This window comes from Natator depressus, chromosome 3 (genome assembly GCF_965152275.1).
Source record: "Natator depressus isolate rNatDep1 chromosome 3, rNatDep2.hap1, whole genome shotgun sequence".
Taxonomy (NCBI): Eukaryota; Metazoa; Chordata; order Testudines; family Cheloniidae; genus Natator; species Natator depressus.
The window spans coordinates 156,563,266-156,579,985 of NC_134236.1; the positions used below are offsets into that span (position 1 = coordinate 156,563,266).

General features: G+C 49.8%; 1 protein-coding gene across 1 annotated transcript in view; it reads right to left on the reverse strand.

Moving 5' to 3' along the window:
- The window catches only part of ALK (ALK receptor tyrosine kinase), a 527,922-nt gene extending 512,062 nt beyond the window's left edge, over nucleotides 1-15,860 (reverse strand). Inside the window, exon 1 of the mRNA XM_074949139.1 lies at nucleotides 14,751-15,860. Within this exon, the coding sequence (XP_074805240.1) occupies nucleotides 14,751-15,423 (673 nt within the window). The 5' untranslated portion in view covers nucleotides 15,424-15,860. The remainder of the gene's footprint in view (nucleotides 1-14,750) is intronic.
- Between the last annotated feature and the right edge of the window lie 860 nt (nucleotides 15,861-16,720).

A 16,720-nucleotide genomic window follows, 5' to 3' on the forward strand; every position in this document is an offset into this window, starting at 1 on the left:
AAATTGTTTTTATTTAAATGTTACATAACACCATAATGAGAGGCTGCTGTAAGCTGCCACCTGCCACTATCTGACTGTCTCGCTGCAGTCCAGAGTACCACCTTCCCAAATAGACAATAGCCTTTGACCTCTGCAGTCACATCCCGAATTGTAACATGACAACAGCAGATGCTCCACACAGATGTGGGGTTGCAAAGAGGGTCCCCTGCCAGGGATTCTCATGAGATACCAAGAGAGGATATTTGGGGATCCAGGCTGCCTCCCTTACAGTTAAGACTGATAGTCTTCCCACTTCCCCACACATTTAATTCAGCCCTTCCACCCCCAGTACAGAGAATTAAGCCACCCCACGCCAACACGGAGAATTAAGGCCCAGCCCTACCTCTCTACACAGTTCCATTGCTGCTGTCCTAGGCCCTTGCTGGTCTCTCCAAGGAACAGAGAGGAAGCCTAGCTGCCAAAAGCAGTTTTCCAGGAGTAGGGGCAAAGTTGGAGGGAGCAGGGTGAGCCAGTACATCTTCCACAAGAAGGAAGGGATGGAACCTCCCAGCCTGTAAAAGCCCTCTTCTCTTGTGAGCAGACCAGCTGCCTACCCCTTCGTCTCCTTAAAACCAGCTGTGGTCTCCCACCTCTCTTCTGCTTGTACAGGAGTGAGAGAGGACTGGGGGCCTAAAGTTGCTCTAAGGGAGTCTCCTCAGACTTCCCCTACCCCCACAAGCAGGCTGCTGCTGCTCCTCCTCCTCCTGTAGCACACCACCATAGCTTGTGGTGCAGGGCATGAAAGTCTACTGTGATGCAGAAGGTCTCTCATTAGGTGGTACACCTGGGAAGCATGAGGGACAACCAGGACCATGTGGGTGGCAACCTAGGGGAGAAGTGAGGTTTCTGGCAGGAGGGCCCTGAAGGGGGAGAAGAGCTGCCCCCTGATAAGCCACCTATAGTTTCTCAGAGTAACAGCTCTCATGTGAGAAACTAGAGGTGGGAGCATGTGTGTCTCTCCCCTACAAGTAAGTAAATATGAAAGGGAGCCATGCCAATTGTTAAGGCTGAACTCAGTCTCTGTGTAAAACAGAGGGAGCTGAGACCATCTTGAAGTGCAAGTCTCCAAACAATCTTATCTATGGACTATCTATCAGACTCTCCATGATGTGGCAGTTTGGAGAGCAACCACTACATCTTTGGGCTTTGAGGAATTCTATACTTTTCAAAGTTAAAAAGGTACACTAAGGAAATCAAGCAGAGGATTATCAGGAAATATTTGCCAGGAGACATATTCTGAACTGTCCATATGTAGAGGATACATGGAATTCCTTTTCTTAAACATTGTATTAACCTTTTGCTGATGGAAAGAGATTGCTGATCAAGAGCTAGATGAGGTCAGTGCTGCAATTATATTTCAAATCCCCTTCAAACACGTCTTTTTCAGTATGAAAGAAAAGAGTTGATAAAATGATTTGTTGCTGAAATTGAGTCTTTTAGAAGAATAATTAACCTATAATAACTATTCTGGCCTCGTCTTAAGACCCGAAAAGTAATCCTTTCTCATTAGCTTCAAGTTTAATTAGCATCAATAACGAAACCTCCCTCAGAAATAACCATACCATCATGCTCCCTAATGACTACATAGTTTAATACACAGTGCTACTAACAAAGGCCATAGGGCAGTTTCTGAAGACAGAATTTGAGGCCCCCAACAGAGCAAAGTTATCTTAGTTCCCCTTGAGAACACAATTTAAATCACAAAAAAATAAAATCTGATGAGGAACATACCCAAAAGAAGATTTGTCTAAGAGGTAGGAGCTGAGAAACAAGGTTTTTTGGGGGGAGGGGTCTAGGATCTAGGCAGACATAGTTTGGTGTTTAGAGAACAAGATGGTGGGGTTCTATTCCTGACTTGCTATATAATCCTGGGCAAATTACAGAGACATTCTATGGTTTAATTCTTACTTCTTGGCTGGTTGGTGAGAGTAGAGTGTAACAGTATTTGACATTCTCTATGAGAAGACTATCCTGCACTTGCAGGCTGGTTTAATTATCTAACAAAGTTTTTTCCATCTCTAAATTTTATGAGCAGTCTGTAAAATGGGTATAAATACTCAGTATTGTCACAGGGCTTCTGAGGCTTAATTAGCACCTGCAAAGCATTTAGAGATTCTCACATGAAAGGCATTCTAAAATGCAAGGCATTTTGGTCGATGCAATTATGCCTTTATTTAATGGGAGTTGGTAGAAGTGAGAGAACCCAAGTGCATGGATTCTAATCTAAGTTCTTAAAAGAAGTCAGAACTTCCATATGCTCAAGTGTGTCATAAACCTTATAGTGCTTACAGCTAAGAGATTGGAAAAAAGTGACAAAAAACATTTGAAGACATAACAGCACTAAAAATAGTGTGAAAAGAAGGGGGGGGGGAAATCTATATTTGCCAATGCACATGGCATTGACAACTCCACAGGAACTTTGCCTTCTACTTTGCAATATATATATGAAGTATAGATTTACCTCTCTACAATTAAAACAAAAGGAACAAGTGCATGGGGCCCCCCTATAGCACTCAGCAATGACAACTTATGCATCTGTTCTATACAGGGGGCAGGCCTTAGGGAAAATGGTACCCTGGGCAAACTTGCCCCTGACTCCTGTAGGTCTGGCACCCCCCTGGGCTCCCCACCCTCTCTTCCCATCTAACCCCTGCACGGTGCTCCCTTCACCCTAATGCCTGCTCCCCCTCCTTCACTCGTAATCCCTACACCCCCTTGACTGCTCCCCCCCCCAAGCCCCTAACCCCTGCACTGTGCCCCCTTTGCCCCAAACCTTGCATCCCCCTCCTGCACCCACGTGGGGAAACTGACCTGGATACACAAAGCAGCTGGCATTGCTGCTCACTCGCCCACTGGACTACTGCTCCTCTGCCCCACGCAGCCCTAGGGGGCTGTGGGGGAGGGGGGAGAGCAAGGAGCGATGTCGGGGCTCCCTGTATCCAGGTCACTTTCCCTGCGGGCTGTGTAAAGGGAGGGCAGGAGAGCAGCAGCTCCTGATGCCTCCGCACAGCCCAGGTGGGGAAGTGACCTGGATGCAGGGAGCCCTGGTGTGGTGTTGGGGGGAGTGTGTGTGCCTGAGTGAGTGAGAGTGCGCTGTCTCTTTAAGGAAGCCAGGCTCGTTAAGACACAAGCAGCTGCCAGCAGCTCCGGCCCCAGAGAGTACACCCACATTCCCCCCATCCCGTCACCCCAGCTTAGTGGAGATCGGGTACACGGGGAGGGGGGCACTCCACCATCAGCCCCCCCTTTCAGAGCAGACAGGAGGACGCTCCCAGTCCGGAGTGGCCAGGGGCAACTGCAGGGACGAGCGCGGGGGAGGGGACAGGAAGAGCAGTGACTCCGGAGCACCTGGCTCTGGCGGCTGGTCGTCCAGCTGCCTCCTCCCCCGTGCTGCTGCTCGCCTGCCAATGGTGCCGCGTCGCTGCAGCAGGTCCCGTAGGAACCCAAAGCGGCGCACAGCGCCCCCTTCGGTAACCCCAAAGGCCGGCCCTACACATCACCGTAACAAGAGACTATCCTCACCTACTCAGTGTGTTTAGAAGCTCTCTATCCATGGTCTGCTTCCTGGTCACCTGCTGCAGAATCACATGCTTCCCCCAGGCCCGGCCCATGAATTGAAAATGAGATTGCCGTTTTCTCCAGGTGCATAAAGTTGAAGGTGTGAAATCTGAGAGCTGCTTGTTACAGGGAAGATGTGTGCGGGAGGCGGCTGCAGCTATTCACTTGACTACAATATGTTAAGGCATGGGAAATCCAAGTCTGAAACAGACTTAGCACACCTCTCCTTCTTGGACCAGCATGGAAGTGCAGCCCACTTTGCCTTACTCACAGCTTATGGGTTGCTTGATTTTGCTGGGACCAGAACTGGAAATATCAGTGGGAACCTATTCTCATGGTGTTTCCAGCAATCACCAGAAGTCTCATGTAAAAAGTCTATTTTCTGAAGATTGCCAGCTCAGTTTTGCCCTCAAGTGGTTCTGATGGTTTGAAGCCTTCAAATACCACTTCTCAGATGGGCCATGGAATCTCAATCTCTCCTATTTAAATTGTTCCATTTTAATTCAGTAATTAAATATTACTTGGCCCAGAGAAAGAATGATATTCAGGTGACCTAACCACTGAGCTGTAGTGGTGCCTGGTCAAATCCCTTCTCCTCAACAAACAGAGGAGAACTTAAACTAGTTGTCTCCCATACCCCAGGTGAGCACTCTAACCATGGCGCTGAAGATTAAACATTTGCCAAAGTCCCACACATAGAAGTCAGACAATATATCCAAGGCCCAGCTCCACAGAAGGCTCTTAGGTGTGGCAATGGTGACCATTGCAAAGCCAAACAGTTAAGTGCCTAGAAAAATCACACCAAACACCACCTCAGCAGATTTGTGTAGCTAAAAGGTGGCCTCTGCGCATACCCACTGGATTAGGCTCCACATGAGTTAGGCAGAGGAACACCTATATTCCCCAGGTTAATGGATCACTCTGGGGCTTAGGTGGGAGATAGGCATCCAGATGCCTAGAGTGAGGCAGCAGTGTGAGGTAGAAATACAGGTGCCTAGGGAACCGTTACTGCAAAAATTGGGCACTGAGCAAAATTGTGTGCCTACAGGGTGTTATTGGAAAACCCGGGAGGTGTTTTCAAAGGCCCCTCCCCCAGCCAAGCAGGAGGGACCACTGGACCCAGGGACCAAATGAATGCAGGGGACAACTAATGAGAAAAACAAGGTCTGAGGTGAAGGTCATAGGTCCAAAATGAGGATACAGGATGGGGACACCGAGCAGAGAACCCCGGACAGCGCCCACTGCTCCTCAAAGCTGTCAAGGGAGCCAGCGGATGCTGCGCAGTGGAACTCTGCCCGGATGTGTACAGGGTGAGGCAGCAGCCCAGTGGGAGTTTCAGGGATTGCAGTGGTACCTAAAAACACGACAGGGGTGTTGTGCCGAAATACCTCTGTGGAGCCAGGACTGAAAGCTTCAGTTTGGTCCTAAAACAGGGTGAAATTTCAGAGGATTGACTCCCCCCCCCCCCAAAAAAAAGAAGAAATATGAATTTGTTATGCCACAGCAGGCATGGTAGACAAAAAAACTGAGATTACACTGAAGTTTCTGAGGTTTCCTATCACACAAAAGTTAGGTGTGGGGAAGATGTATTCTGATCAGCACTGGAAGATTGTACATCTGACTGGTTTTTTCTACTTAGAACTTACAAAAACCTTGGAGTTCAGACTGTAAGATTCATGCTCCCTCTGTAACAGCCTCATGAACAATAAGGCTTTGTGCCAATATGATGGCAGCTTTCCTTTAAGGATTTCAAAAGGTGATTAAAAGTTATCCCCACTTTACTTATGGGGAAGGTAACACACAGATAGATGCCGGACCTTACAGATTTGCCCAGTGTCGCACAGCAAGTCAATGGCACAACTGCATACAGAAAACCCACCTATCCTGACTCCAGTTGACTGCTCTAGCCACTAAACAATACTGCCTCCAGCATGATCTGTCTGTGTCACACACTCCATGACGACCCACACCCCCAGTTAATATAGTTGCATGCAAAGTAAGTTAGCACAGAATTTGATTCTTAGTTTCCCCTCTGTGCAGCACCTTGACATTCTCTGGCAAATACGTACTATGTCAATGCAAAGTATTATTCAGTATTCTGTTCTTGAAAATCAAGGATCATTTTCACCTTCAATAAACAGACTTTCCCAAGCTTGCCACCACCTCTGTACATTACTTCGTTTCTTTACAGTGCCTATTCTAGGGTAATAAATTGGCTAATTTAGTATACCACTCCCATCTACTGGATGCAATCAGAAGTACTTAGTGTGTCAGAAGCCCTATATTGCTAGCAGCTAAAGGGGATTCTCTTTTAGCACAATTGACAGGGGTTATAGCTTCAGGAAGATCTAAGTTCTGGCCATGCAGTCACAGTGAATTTCTGAGCAACCATGGTGTGCAGCATAGTGACAGCCATGAAATTTCTAGACAGACACTGTCATAAATCAAAATCCTTGTGTATATGAGACTTTATTCTCAAAATGTGTTTCTTGCCTAAATATTTAAACACATAAATAACCTCCAGCCATTCCAACTTGTCATTTTAAGCTTCCTGACATTTATTGTTTGGAAGAGAAGAAAGGTCAGACTTATCAAATCTGCATTTATGCTTCCATGACATTTTTCTCCAACCAAATTTTTCTGAATTAGAGAAACAAGACAAATGTGGCACATTTCAGAAAAGACCTTTCTGAGCTAGGCACTTCAGTCTGTACAGAGGCACTTATCTCTGAAGATGATTCAGAAGGACAGTACTGTGATCCAGGGGATACAGAAGGATTTGGAAGTCAAGAGACCTGGGTTCCAGCTCCGCCATTGAATTGCCATGTGCCTGGTCACTGTGCCATGGTCATTGAAGCCAAAAAATTTTAAAAAGTGTCTAAGTTTGGGTGCCTTAAATTTTGAGTGACCAGCCTGGGTCAGTTGGACCCTGATAATCAGAGGTGCTGAGCCTCTTTGCTTTGTTGGAGTTGTTGCAACTCAGCAATTCTGAAAGAAACCAAGCCCAAGGTGTCTCAATTTGGGCATGCAACAATGGAGGCACCCAACATTAGCCAACACTTTGAAAAATATTGATCTTAGCAACTGAAGCAAACAGATGTTATCTATACCAAGTGTGACGGGGCAAGGCCAGATGGCTATAGAAAAGTAGTGGGAGATAGATATATTAGCTCCAGGCTAAACAAATCCCTGGTACCAGGATAAGTGCCGGGTCCTGCGAGAGGGCGCGCCCCGCCCACCCTCCACCCCAGGCCCTCCAGACCTTTCCATCGGGCCCCTGCCCCGTGGACCCGACCGGCCCCCCGGCCCCTTCACCGTGAGCCGGCTGCACGAGCTGCAGCCGGTCCGGTTCCAGACCGCACCAAAACAACATCTCTACACGCTCGTGCTCCACACCCTTCATGTCCTCACCCTCGCGTCCCGCCCTGACACAAAGTGGCGGGATCTCCTGCCACCTCTAGAGGGTGAGGAGCCCCGGTGGGCCAGCCTCTATTCCACCTTAGTCCCGAGGCCCGCCGGGGATATCAGTTGGCGGCTCCTACACGGGGCCGTGAGCACGGGCGTGTACTTGGCGCGGTTTACCCCAATCCCGGACACCTGCCCCTTTTGCGGCGTGAGGGAAACCCTGGCGCACGTCTACCTGGAGTGCGCCAGGTTGCAGCCCCTATTCCGGCTCCTCACCAATATTTTATTAAAGTTTTGGTTGCACTTTTCTCCTCACCTTCTTATTTACGCACTCCCTGTCCGTGGCCCCACTAAGTCGCGGGACCTCCTGGTCAACCTCCTCCTGGCCCTGGCTAAAGTGGCCATCTATAAAACCAGGGTGAGGAGGTTGGCCGATGGAGTCTCCTGCGACTGCGGGGCCTATTTCCGATCCTCCGTCTGTTCACGCCTCCGGGCAGAGTTCCTCTGGGCGGCGTCCACCGACTCCCTTGACGCCTTTGAGGAGCGGTGGGCGCTGTCTGGGGTCCTCTGCTCGGTGTCCCCGTCTGGTTCCCTTTTTTTGACCCTTTGACCGCACTCCCGTTCCTGTTCTTCATTAGTTGTCCCACGTAATCATTTGGCTTCCAGGTCCTGTGGATCCCCCCCTTAGGCTGGGGGGGGATCCTTTAGCAGTGGGCGAGCTTTGCCCGCCCACTTCCTGGATCCCAATAGGACCAGGATAAGTGAAATGGCAGCTGCTCCAGGTCAATTAAGACACCTGGGGCCAATTAAGAACTTTCCAGATGGCAGGGAGTATGCTAGGTTGATTGGGACACCTGAAGCCAATCAGGGGCTGGCTGAAACTAGTTAAAAGCCTCCCAGCCCATCAGGTGGGTGTGCATGTCAGGAGCTATGGAAGGAAGTTGTGCTGTTGGAGAGGCTGAGTAGTACACACCATATCAGGCACAAGGAAGGAGGCCCTGAGGTAAGGGTGAAGTGGAGCTTGAGGAAGTGAGGGCTGCTGTGGGGGAAGTATCCCAGGGAATTGTACCTGTCATGTTTCTAAAAGGTCAGCTACCATAGCTGATACTATTAGGGTCCCTGGCCTGGAGCCCAGAGTAGAGGGTGGGCCTGGGCTCCCCCCACCTTTGCCCCCTGATTAATCACTGAGACTGGGAGACAACAGAGACTGTGCAAGGAAGGATAACTTCTCCTCACCTCCCTTGCTGGCTTATGATGAAAATGGCTCAGTAGACTGTGACCCTTCTCTCTAGAGAGAAGGGTTATGTGGAAGGTCACAGTGAGTCTCTGAGGCTAGCAAAATCCACCAGGAAACATGGGACCCATGGAGGCAAGAACAGCTTTTTCACACAAGATATAGGTAACATGGAGATAATGATGCTGATCTTCCTATGAACTCTGTGGATAAGTGCAAAATACCATTAGTCTTTTCTCACCTCTTCTTTCTATAGCTGATTCACATGTGTACAGCTCACAGGCAGATCATGATTTCTCAGATAATGTTCACACAAGATGCACTGTGAACCAAGTGACCTGACTAAGTTCAGATACAATTCAAACACACTATGCAAAACAGATTTATCAATTGTCTCTGATTTTTGAGCAATGTCTTTGCATTTGTAGAATAAAGTGTTCAAGTCTCCCACCACCCCTGGTGAAGGAGATATTTATTCCCCATTTTTACAGCTGGAAGAAATAGAGCCACAGCAAGGCAAGCAGGGAAAATACATTAAGAGCATGCTGTGAATATTCATGCAAATAAAAAACCAAATGTGCTTATCTATATTTGTGCCCCTTTTGTGTTTGCTTGCCATAATTTTAGTGCATGAGTTCACTGGCAGGAAAGTTCATGGGAGCTGTGAGTTTTAAGCAATAGTAAAAGGAAATCTGCAGAAAGCAAAATGGAAATCAAACACACATATTTGCATCAGAAACTGATTTTAATGAGTGCTGCCCCAAGTGCAGACAGGAAAAGCCCCAATTTGCACTGGTTGAGCTTACTTTGGCTTTAAGCACTGGTAAATCCAACTGGTGCAAATTGTGGCTTTCCTTGGGGTTTGCACTGGTGCAGTTACAATACCTGCCAGCCACTGACTACTGAACCCCAAGTCTAGACAAAGAGTCAGGAACTAGGGATGAACCACTTGCTCTACAAGGAAGCACTTCAGAAGCTGTGCTGCAAGGGGTTGATCTACTGAAGTTAATGGGCATTTTACCATTGACTTAAGTGGGAACAAAATCAGGTCCCAGGTACCTAGCTGGGATTTAGGAGAATGACTGACAGACACTAATGAGAAGGTGATTGAACCCGCCCTACCTCCTCCCTGCCCTTAGGGCAGCTGAATTCACTATTGCCCAACCCCAGCTTTGTTGTTGGGAAGCAAATAGCAACAAATAGTAAAGTAAAGACAAAGGTACAAATATGTGTGAAATCCTGACACCACTGAAATCCTTGGCAAAACTCCTATTAACTTCAATAGGGACAGTATTTTACCCACACAGTCCAGTTTTCATTCACACAAAGGCCAATTTAAAAAATATTTTTGCATCCCTTTCTCTCTGCCAAAATGATGTAAAGGGCCTTAGTGTAAATGAGAATCAGGCCCATGGCAGCAGCACCCCGCAGCAATTCAGTTTAGTTGCTTGGAAAGTGTCAGTATTGCAATAGCTCTGCTAGGGACACCGCTATGTAGTGAATGCTGAGAAGACAGCTGTTGTTTCAGACATGACATGTGGCAAGTTAGTATAATTCCATGTGAAGACCACAGAGCAGGAGAAATGTGTCTCCCGGCCAGGGAGGGATAAGTTATGCATTGCTATTTTAAAAAATATAATTGGAATTTTAAATCTATTTTATGAATGGAAGTACTTTGGCCTTTTGAGGAAGGCATGAGTCATTTTCATCCCACTGTGCCCCCTTTTTAATGAACATTTCCCACCTTAGCATATGTAAGTAGTAATTAATCACAGGAAGTTATTTTACAGGCATCACAGCTTATTAAATCTTCTGACTAGACTCGCAAGAAACCCACTTAACATTTGTAGACCAGGTGTCCTACTGTAATTGTGCTGACTACCTGTGATGTTAATATGTGAGAGAATGTCTGCTCTAGTAATTAGAGCATAGTGGATTACCTGCATAGCTGTAAATCCATTGGTCATGCTACTAGACCTCCTCTAAACTACCCTGCTCCATGGTGTCTTCATGTCTGTTCACTGCATGTAGGGGGACATTCGCTCCCTGCAAAGAGAGCCAGCACAAGGCCTATACACTACTTAAATCCCACTTATGTCCAGGTGTGTATTCACCCCAATTGCAGTGGAACTGACATTGATGGATCTCACACACAACCTGCATAAGTAATCTGTGGCACCATAGAGCAGATGAGTTAGGGTTGATTCAAGGAAGGGTTAGTAGCATGGCCAATGCATTCACAGCTATGCAGATCCACTCTAACTTCTAGACCACATACCCTATCATGACTACAGAAGGCATAAGTAGGTCTTTAGTGGTGCATAGGTGATAAATAGACCTTCTATTAAGGGTGAAATTTCCATGCCCATGGAAGTGGGGCAGTAATTTAGCCCTGAGAATTCTTGCAGGCATATTTTGTGGAAGTTCCTGTAAACTTTATGGTTTGTCTACTGAACAACAATGGTTCCCTTAGTACCATCCTTCATTAATTTTTTTCTTTCCCACCCCCACCACAATTCTGTGTGGAAACATCTCTTGGCAAGACTTGTTAACAAGGGGGAGGGCTAACTCACTAAATAGCCTTGAGTGGGTGGAACAGTTAAAGAATAAAGCAAAGCCAAACACAGTTTAGCCACTTCTGGCTCCCTCCCCATCTAATCAAAATTTAATCTCTGACCATTTGGCAAAAATATTTAATTATGTCTGTACAGGTGTGTCTACACTGCAATTATACCTGTGGTTGGCCCATGCCAGCTGACTCGAGCTTGCAGAGCTCTGGCTAAGGGGCTGTTTAGCTGCAGTGTAGATGCCCTCCAGAGCAACTGGAAGCCAGAGCCAGGTTGGGGGGCCCAAGAGCAGCCCCCAGCCTGTGGCCCTGCCCCTGGGTCCCTCACCCAGGGCAGATGGAGGGTCCTCGGCTCCCTACAGCTGCCTGCACAGCTCTTACCAGCCTGGCCTGGGGTTGAGGCCGTGGGGGATGAAGAGCTGCAGCTGGACCATGGAAAAAGCCACCCAGGCAACTCTGGAGATCCAGGGATCCTCCATCTGTCCTGTGGGATGGGGACATGGGTCAGGGACTGCTCTTGGGTGCCCCACCCCAGGCAGGTGGAGGTCTGATGCAGCTCCCCGGGCTTCTTGGGCTGCTCCTACCCAAGCTTGGCTCCAGCTTACTGCCTGGCCAGAGCCAGAGCCTCAGGGGGAAAGAAGAAGGGCACAGGGCCAGGCCCGTGGCAAAAAGTGGGAGGGCCATGGCCTCTGAGCCCCCTGTGTTCCAGTGCCCTCATCTTTAGCCCAAGCCCCACAAGCTTAGTCAACTGGGTGTCTAATTCCAGCATAGATATACTCTATATGAACTACAGTCCTGGGCATCTCCGTATTACAGTGAGGTAATGAAAACACATGAGCTATCTTGGTATAAAATCTAAGTGGAGCCAAGGCTCTGTAGTTTTTAACCATGGTCAACACTTTCCCATCACCTGGCAGGGACCTTGCCAAGCCACATCATGGTAAGAGCCTTTTCTTTGCTAGGCTTTCACACTGAGATCACTAATACATATTGATCTCCAGTAAAAACAACAAAAAAACCCCACACCTTCCTATGGCCTTTTGTATTGTAAAACTTCTTAGGGTTTGCCATCTAACAGGGGCTAAACCTTCAGCTGCCTTTTCTTCACTAGGAGTGTAACACCAGTTAGCTAACATGGGTTCGCTTAACACAGGTTAAAAATGTATTCCTACTGAAGACAAGCCCAGACACTGCAGCTCCCATCACTGCTCAAATCAATGGAGCAAAATTGTGGAGAAACCGTGTCCCCAGTTTCAGGTAGGATCTTGGCCACAGCAACACTGAGCTGTGTAAGAAACTGCAAACAGGGAGCTGGGCAGAGGGGAGGAGGGAGCTGAGCAGAGGGAGATTGACAGTTTATTTCGGGTCAGGGGCTTACTGGAATGGATTGAAGGACCAACAAGCCTTAATTGTTGAGACTACCTTTGGCAACATATCTTCACTGTACTTACCTTGGGGTGAATGTACCTTAACAGATATCTCGGGGCTTGCCCTCTAGCTCAGGCAGTGGTGGGTACCTCACCATGTAGCACAGAAACAGTTATTTTGTTGCATGAATGTGGAGCATGTTAACTCAGGTCCAACCATGGCTTTTCTTCTTAAACAGTGAAGACAACTCCTTTAGCAATCGCTTCACTGAGGGGAAAAAAGTTAACAGAACCAGCAAGATAACTAATCTGGGCTAGTTGTAACACTGTTAGGTCTCAGTGGAGACAGCAGAGAGTTTTACTATGATGTAGCTATGTGAGGTCAGCCACAGTGGGAGGGGGAGAGAATCCTACCTAGCTACATCATAGTAAAAGCTACCTGTGTTTGGTCTCCATTAGGATTTTACAGCCAGATCAATGACCTGTTTTAGTTATCTCGCTGTAAGAAAAAGCTCACTTTTTTGGGCAGGTTCATTCAGACCAGGCTTTCAAAGCCCAGTCTGATTTCATTTATACCAGTGGAAATCTGAAGAGGGTCCCCTAAAGTTAGTTTCAACAGATTTAAACTGCTGGCCCATTTTTTCAGTTATGAGCTCAGAGCTGGCTGCTTCAGCATTGTGCTTCAAGTCCCACTAATGACTTGTCTTTTCAGACTCTACATAAGTATATTCTGCGGTCCATTAAATAAGCTACCCAACTACTCTCCCTGGGACAAAGTCTTTGGCTATGCTGTCCATTGGGGCTTATGTTCTTTCTGTAGGAGACAATGAAAGAAAGCTAGTATTAAAGCTTAAATAATTGTGGGTAATAAGAAGAAATCTCCTTTACTGATGCAGAACAAAGACCTTTTATCTGAGGGAGTCGAGTTGTCCTTACATAGCTTGCTTTCAGAGAACTGAGAGGTGGACGCAAGAATTTATGCGACACTGTTTCATTAGAGAAGTATCAGTGCTAACAGAGCTGTTGTCCTCCCTACTGCTTTGAACTTTGCAATGCCAGTTCACGTTAGACTCCTTGGATTCAAAAGGATGAAGTTAATTAAGCCCCACTTTATATCCAACTGAAGGAGAATCAACGGCATGCTCATGCCTTATATTTATTCTGGGCATTTGCTATCACTCTGTGTCCCTTCATCATATTAATGCCTCATTGTGTTGATATCAAGTGTATCAATGTTTTTGCTTCGTTGTGGTTGGTGATAGAAGAGAACCTGGAAATCACTTGTTTCACTCCATTGAGCTTTGCCTCCGTTATTACCAAATTAATACCCTATTTCTCCACTTTATAGATCCGGATCCTGCACTGTTTAGGTCAGTGGCAGCATTGCCATTGACTTCCAGGAGATCAGGACTACACGATGGGTGAGTAGCTGGACTTCGAGTCCTTGTGTCTGAATGGAACAAACAAACTCAACCTGTTTAACAAAACAGCCGGATGCTTTCTACATAATCTTCCCCACCGCGATCATCCCCTGACACATTCTGTTCTACTAAAGCGTCCCAAAAATCAGACAAGAGGAAAAAGCTCCAACTCGGATTGATTTTTCTTTACAAACAATCAGGTGGGTGGAAAAGTGAGGAATGTAGCATTTGCGCCCTACTACTACTTAGAGGGATACAGCCCATTCGTCAAAACCAGGATTAACCCCACAGCGAGTCTCTAGTTCCTTTCCCCTCTTACTTAATAGAAGGCGGCACTAGTCCCCCTGGAGCTGGGGGAGATAAGAGAGCAGGGAAATCTCGAGCGAAGATGTTTAAGCAAGGCTATATTATTGAATCAGCACGAATGTTTCTGGATAGAGCAGTTAAGAACATTGCAGGACCCCCAGTAAAGAAATCTGCAGTGCTGATTACTGTCAGCCACGGCCCCTGGGAGGGGCAGGCCATGGAACGGAGGTGGGAGGATGGAATAAGGGGGGAAGAGGAACGAAAACCACTTCTAAATGTCCCTTGTTCACACACACCTCCTCTCCTTCCATGTATGTTGTCTGCTTTGCGCTCTGCAGGGGGATGCACAATTCATACTGGCCAGTTTGCAGAATGAGAAGAGAAACCTCTCGTAGGGCGCCCGGGGTGTTCTGGGGCCAGCAGAGCGTGTGGTGGGAGACTTCCAGGGAGGATCCCCCAGGTATTTATTTTTGACCAAGGTCATTTGATGCAATCTAGTGCGGTCCCAACACAACACGCTCTTCAGACGTGTCTTTGAGGAACCAGAGCGACAGGTCCCCTTTGCAGGACTAGTTTAGTCGTGCCCAGAGGGATGGTACTCTGGAGGCGCAAGGAAGCACCCCCCCCCCAACTCAGAAGGTGTAAACACGGGCTGTGGGGAGAGAACAAGGACTTGGATCCCGTCATGTTTTCCAAACTTTCCCCAGCCTCACTGTAAGGGAGACGCTAAATGGGCAGAATAACTGTGGCTCGATCAGCCCCCAGCTCAAGGGGAAGTTCTCAGGGCTAGGTGGAAACATTGAGCTTATACGGGTGCAAGTCATAACGCCAGGGTCTGCGACGCAACTGCTCACCTCTCCTGGAGATCTGAAAGAGAAGGCGGGGCTGGGAGGCTCTGATCGCCGTGGATAAGCTGGTCTCCCTGCCCAGGAATGCCGCCTTCCTCTCGGGCATCAGCCGGATTCTCAGCCTTCCTTCTCCGGAGCGGATCCACCAGCTGAACAGCTCCGTGAGGTTAAACTCCAGCTCGCCCGCAGCTGGCTCTGCTTCTTCGCCCGCTGCCTGGGCCGGGTCCCAGGCGCAGCCATCCCGCAGGCTCCCCTCTCCCACCTCCAGCACCAGCTGCTTGGCTCGGCGGAGCTTCCGCACCGAGCCCCCTTTCAGCACCTTGGACAGGGCTCGAGCCCGGGCTGGCTGCTGCGGGGATCCGGCCCCGGGAAGCCAGGAGTTCGCCGCCCGAAGCAGGGGCGAGCACTCCAGCACCAGGCTGCAGCGCGCCCGGAGCCAGCCCACTGCTTCCCCTCCGCCCAGCAGCAGGTCCCGCAGGTAGGTCCGGAACAGGGAAGGGACGACGAAATCTACCGCCAGGCTCTTCCTCTGGAGCCGGGAGAAGCTGGGGGGTTCTCGCTGCAACTGCTGCCCAGGCCGGGAGCCGGCGAGAGGGGTCCTCTCTTCCAAGCTCAGGGCTGGGGGGAAGGAGAGGAGCACGGTGGCCACAAAGAAGGGGGAAAGGCTGGCAGCTTTCATGTTAGCGTGTGATGGGGGCAGAAGTCACTGGGTTCTAGGGGATCCCCCCGACTCAGTCACCAGCTGGATTCACGGGGGTTCCCGGGTGATCCTCCGACTTCCTCACTTGCAAGAGCTCAGGGAAGCCACTGGATCCCTCTACTCCGTCACCAGCAGGAGCTGCAGGTAGCCAGGGGAATCCCTGGATCGCCTCCCCTTCCAGGAGGTGCTGGGCCTGCTCCCTCCCGCTCGGGCACCCCCGGGACCCACTGGATCCCTAGCAATGCCTCCTAGTGGATCACCAGCCAGATCCAGGCGAGCCGCTGTCCTCTCTCACTGGAGCCCGCCGCTGGCCGGATGCGTGTGTCCGAGCCCGATGTGCAGACGCGAAGGGACGGGTGTCTCTTCTCACACTCCTCCGCACATCTGCACTACACGGCCATTCACAAGTGCGGCTGGGCGACAGGCGTGTGGGCTGGCCCGCTCCCCGCCCCCTCAGCAGCGCACACCTTCCCCAGCGGGCAGCCCCAGCTCGGCTGCTCCCCTGGAAGGCAGGGCTGCATCTGGGGCCGGAGCTGTTCCCATCCCCGGCTAGTTGCAGGGAGTCTCTCGCGCGCTTCGGCTGCTCGCTGCGACGCTTCTTCTTGCCCGACCCTTTGCAGGAGGAAACCCCAGGCTGAACTTCAGGAGCTGCCCAGCTCCTGTTCCCCGTTCCCCTCCCCTGTCACTGGCCGGAGACACCCTGCTCCAGCCCGGCGGGCTGCGCCTGCAGCGCTGAGCTGGCCCTGGCCTTGGACGGCTCCTGGTGGCTTTCTGGAGTGGCTGGCTGCTGGGGGGGGAGACGGGACCTCAGTTTGCGGGGGTCCCTCTCAGTCTCAGCCCGGCTCTCCAGTGCCTCCCCTCAGCTCCCTTGGCCAGCTCCTGCTGGTTTTCTGGAGTAGCTGTAGGGGCTGGTGGGGCGGACGAGCTCAGCTACTGGGTCCCTCGGCCAGCTCCCTACGTCTCACTCCTCTGGGCACCTTGAACCATCCCATTGGTGGAGCCGCTGCGAGCGTCCGTGGAGGGAGGAGGCGGGAGGCTGGGTGAGGGGCTCAGCAGCTTCAGGCCCCTCCGGCAAGCTGCAGCCGCCCGGCGGTCTAGCGTGGCAGCCGCTGCTGCTGCCGCCGCCGCCACTCCTGGCAGTCCCTGGTTCACAGCTGCCTGGCCCGCTAGTGGCTGCTGCGAGGGTTTTTTACAGGCTCCAACTACCCGCCACAAGCCAGGTATTACCCTGCCACCGCTGACGTCACGCCGGAGTCCTGCTCCCACCAGCCAATGC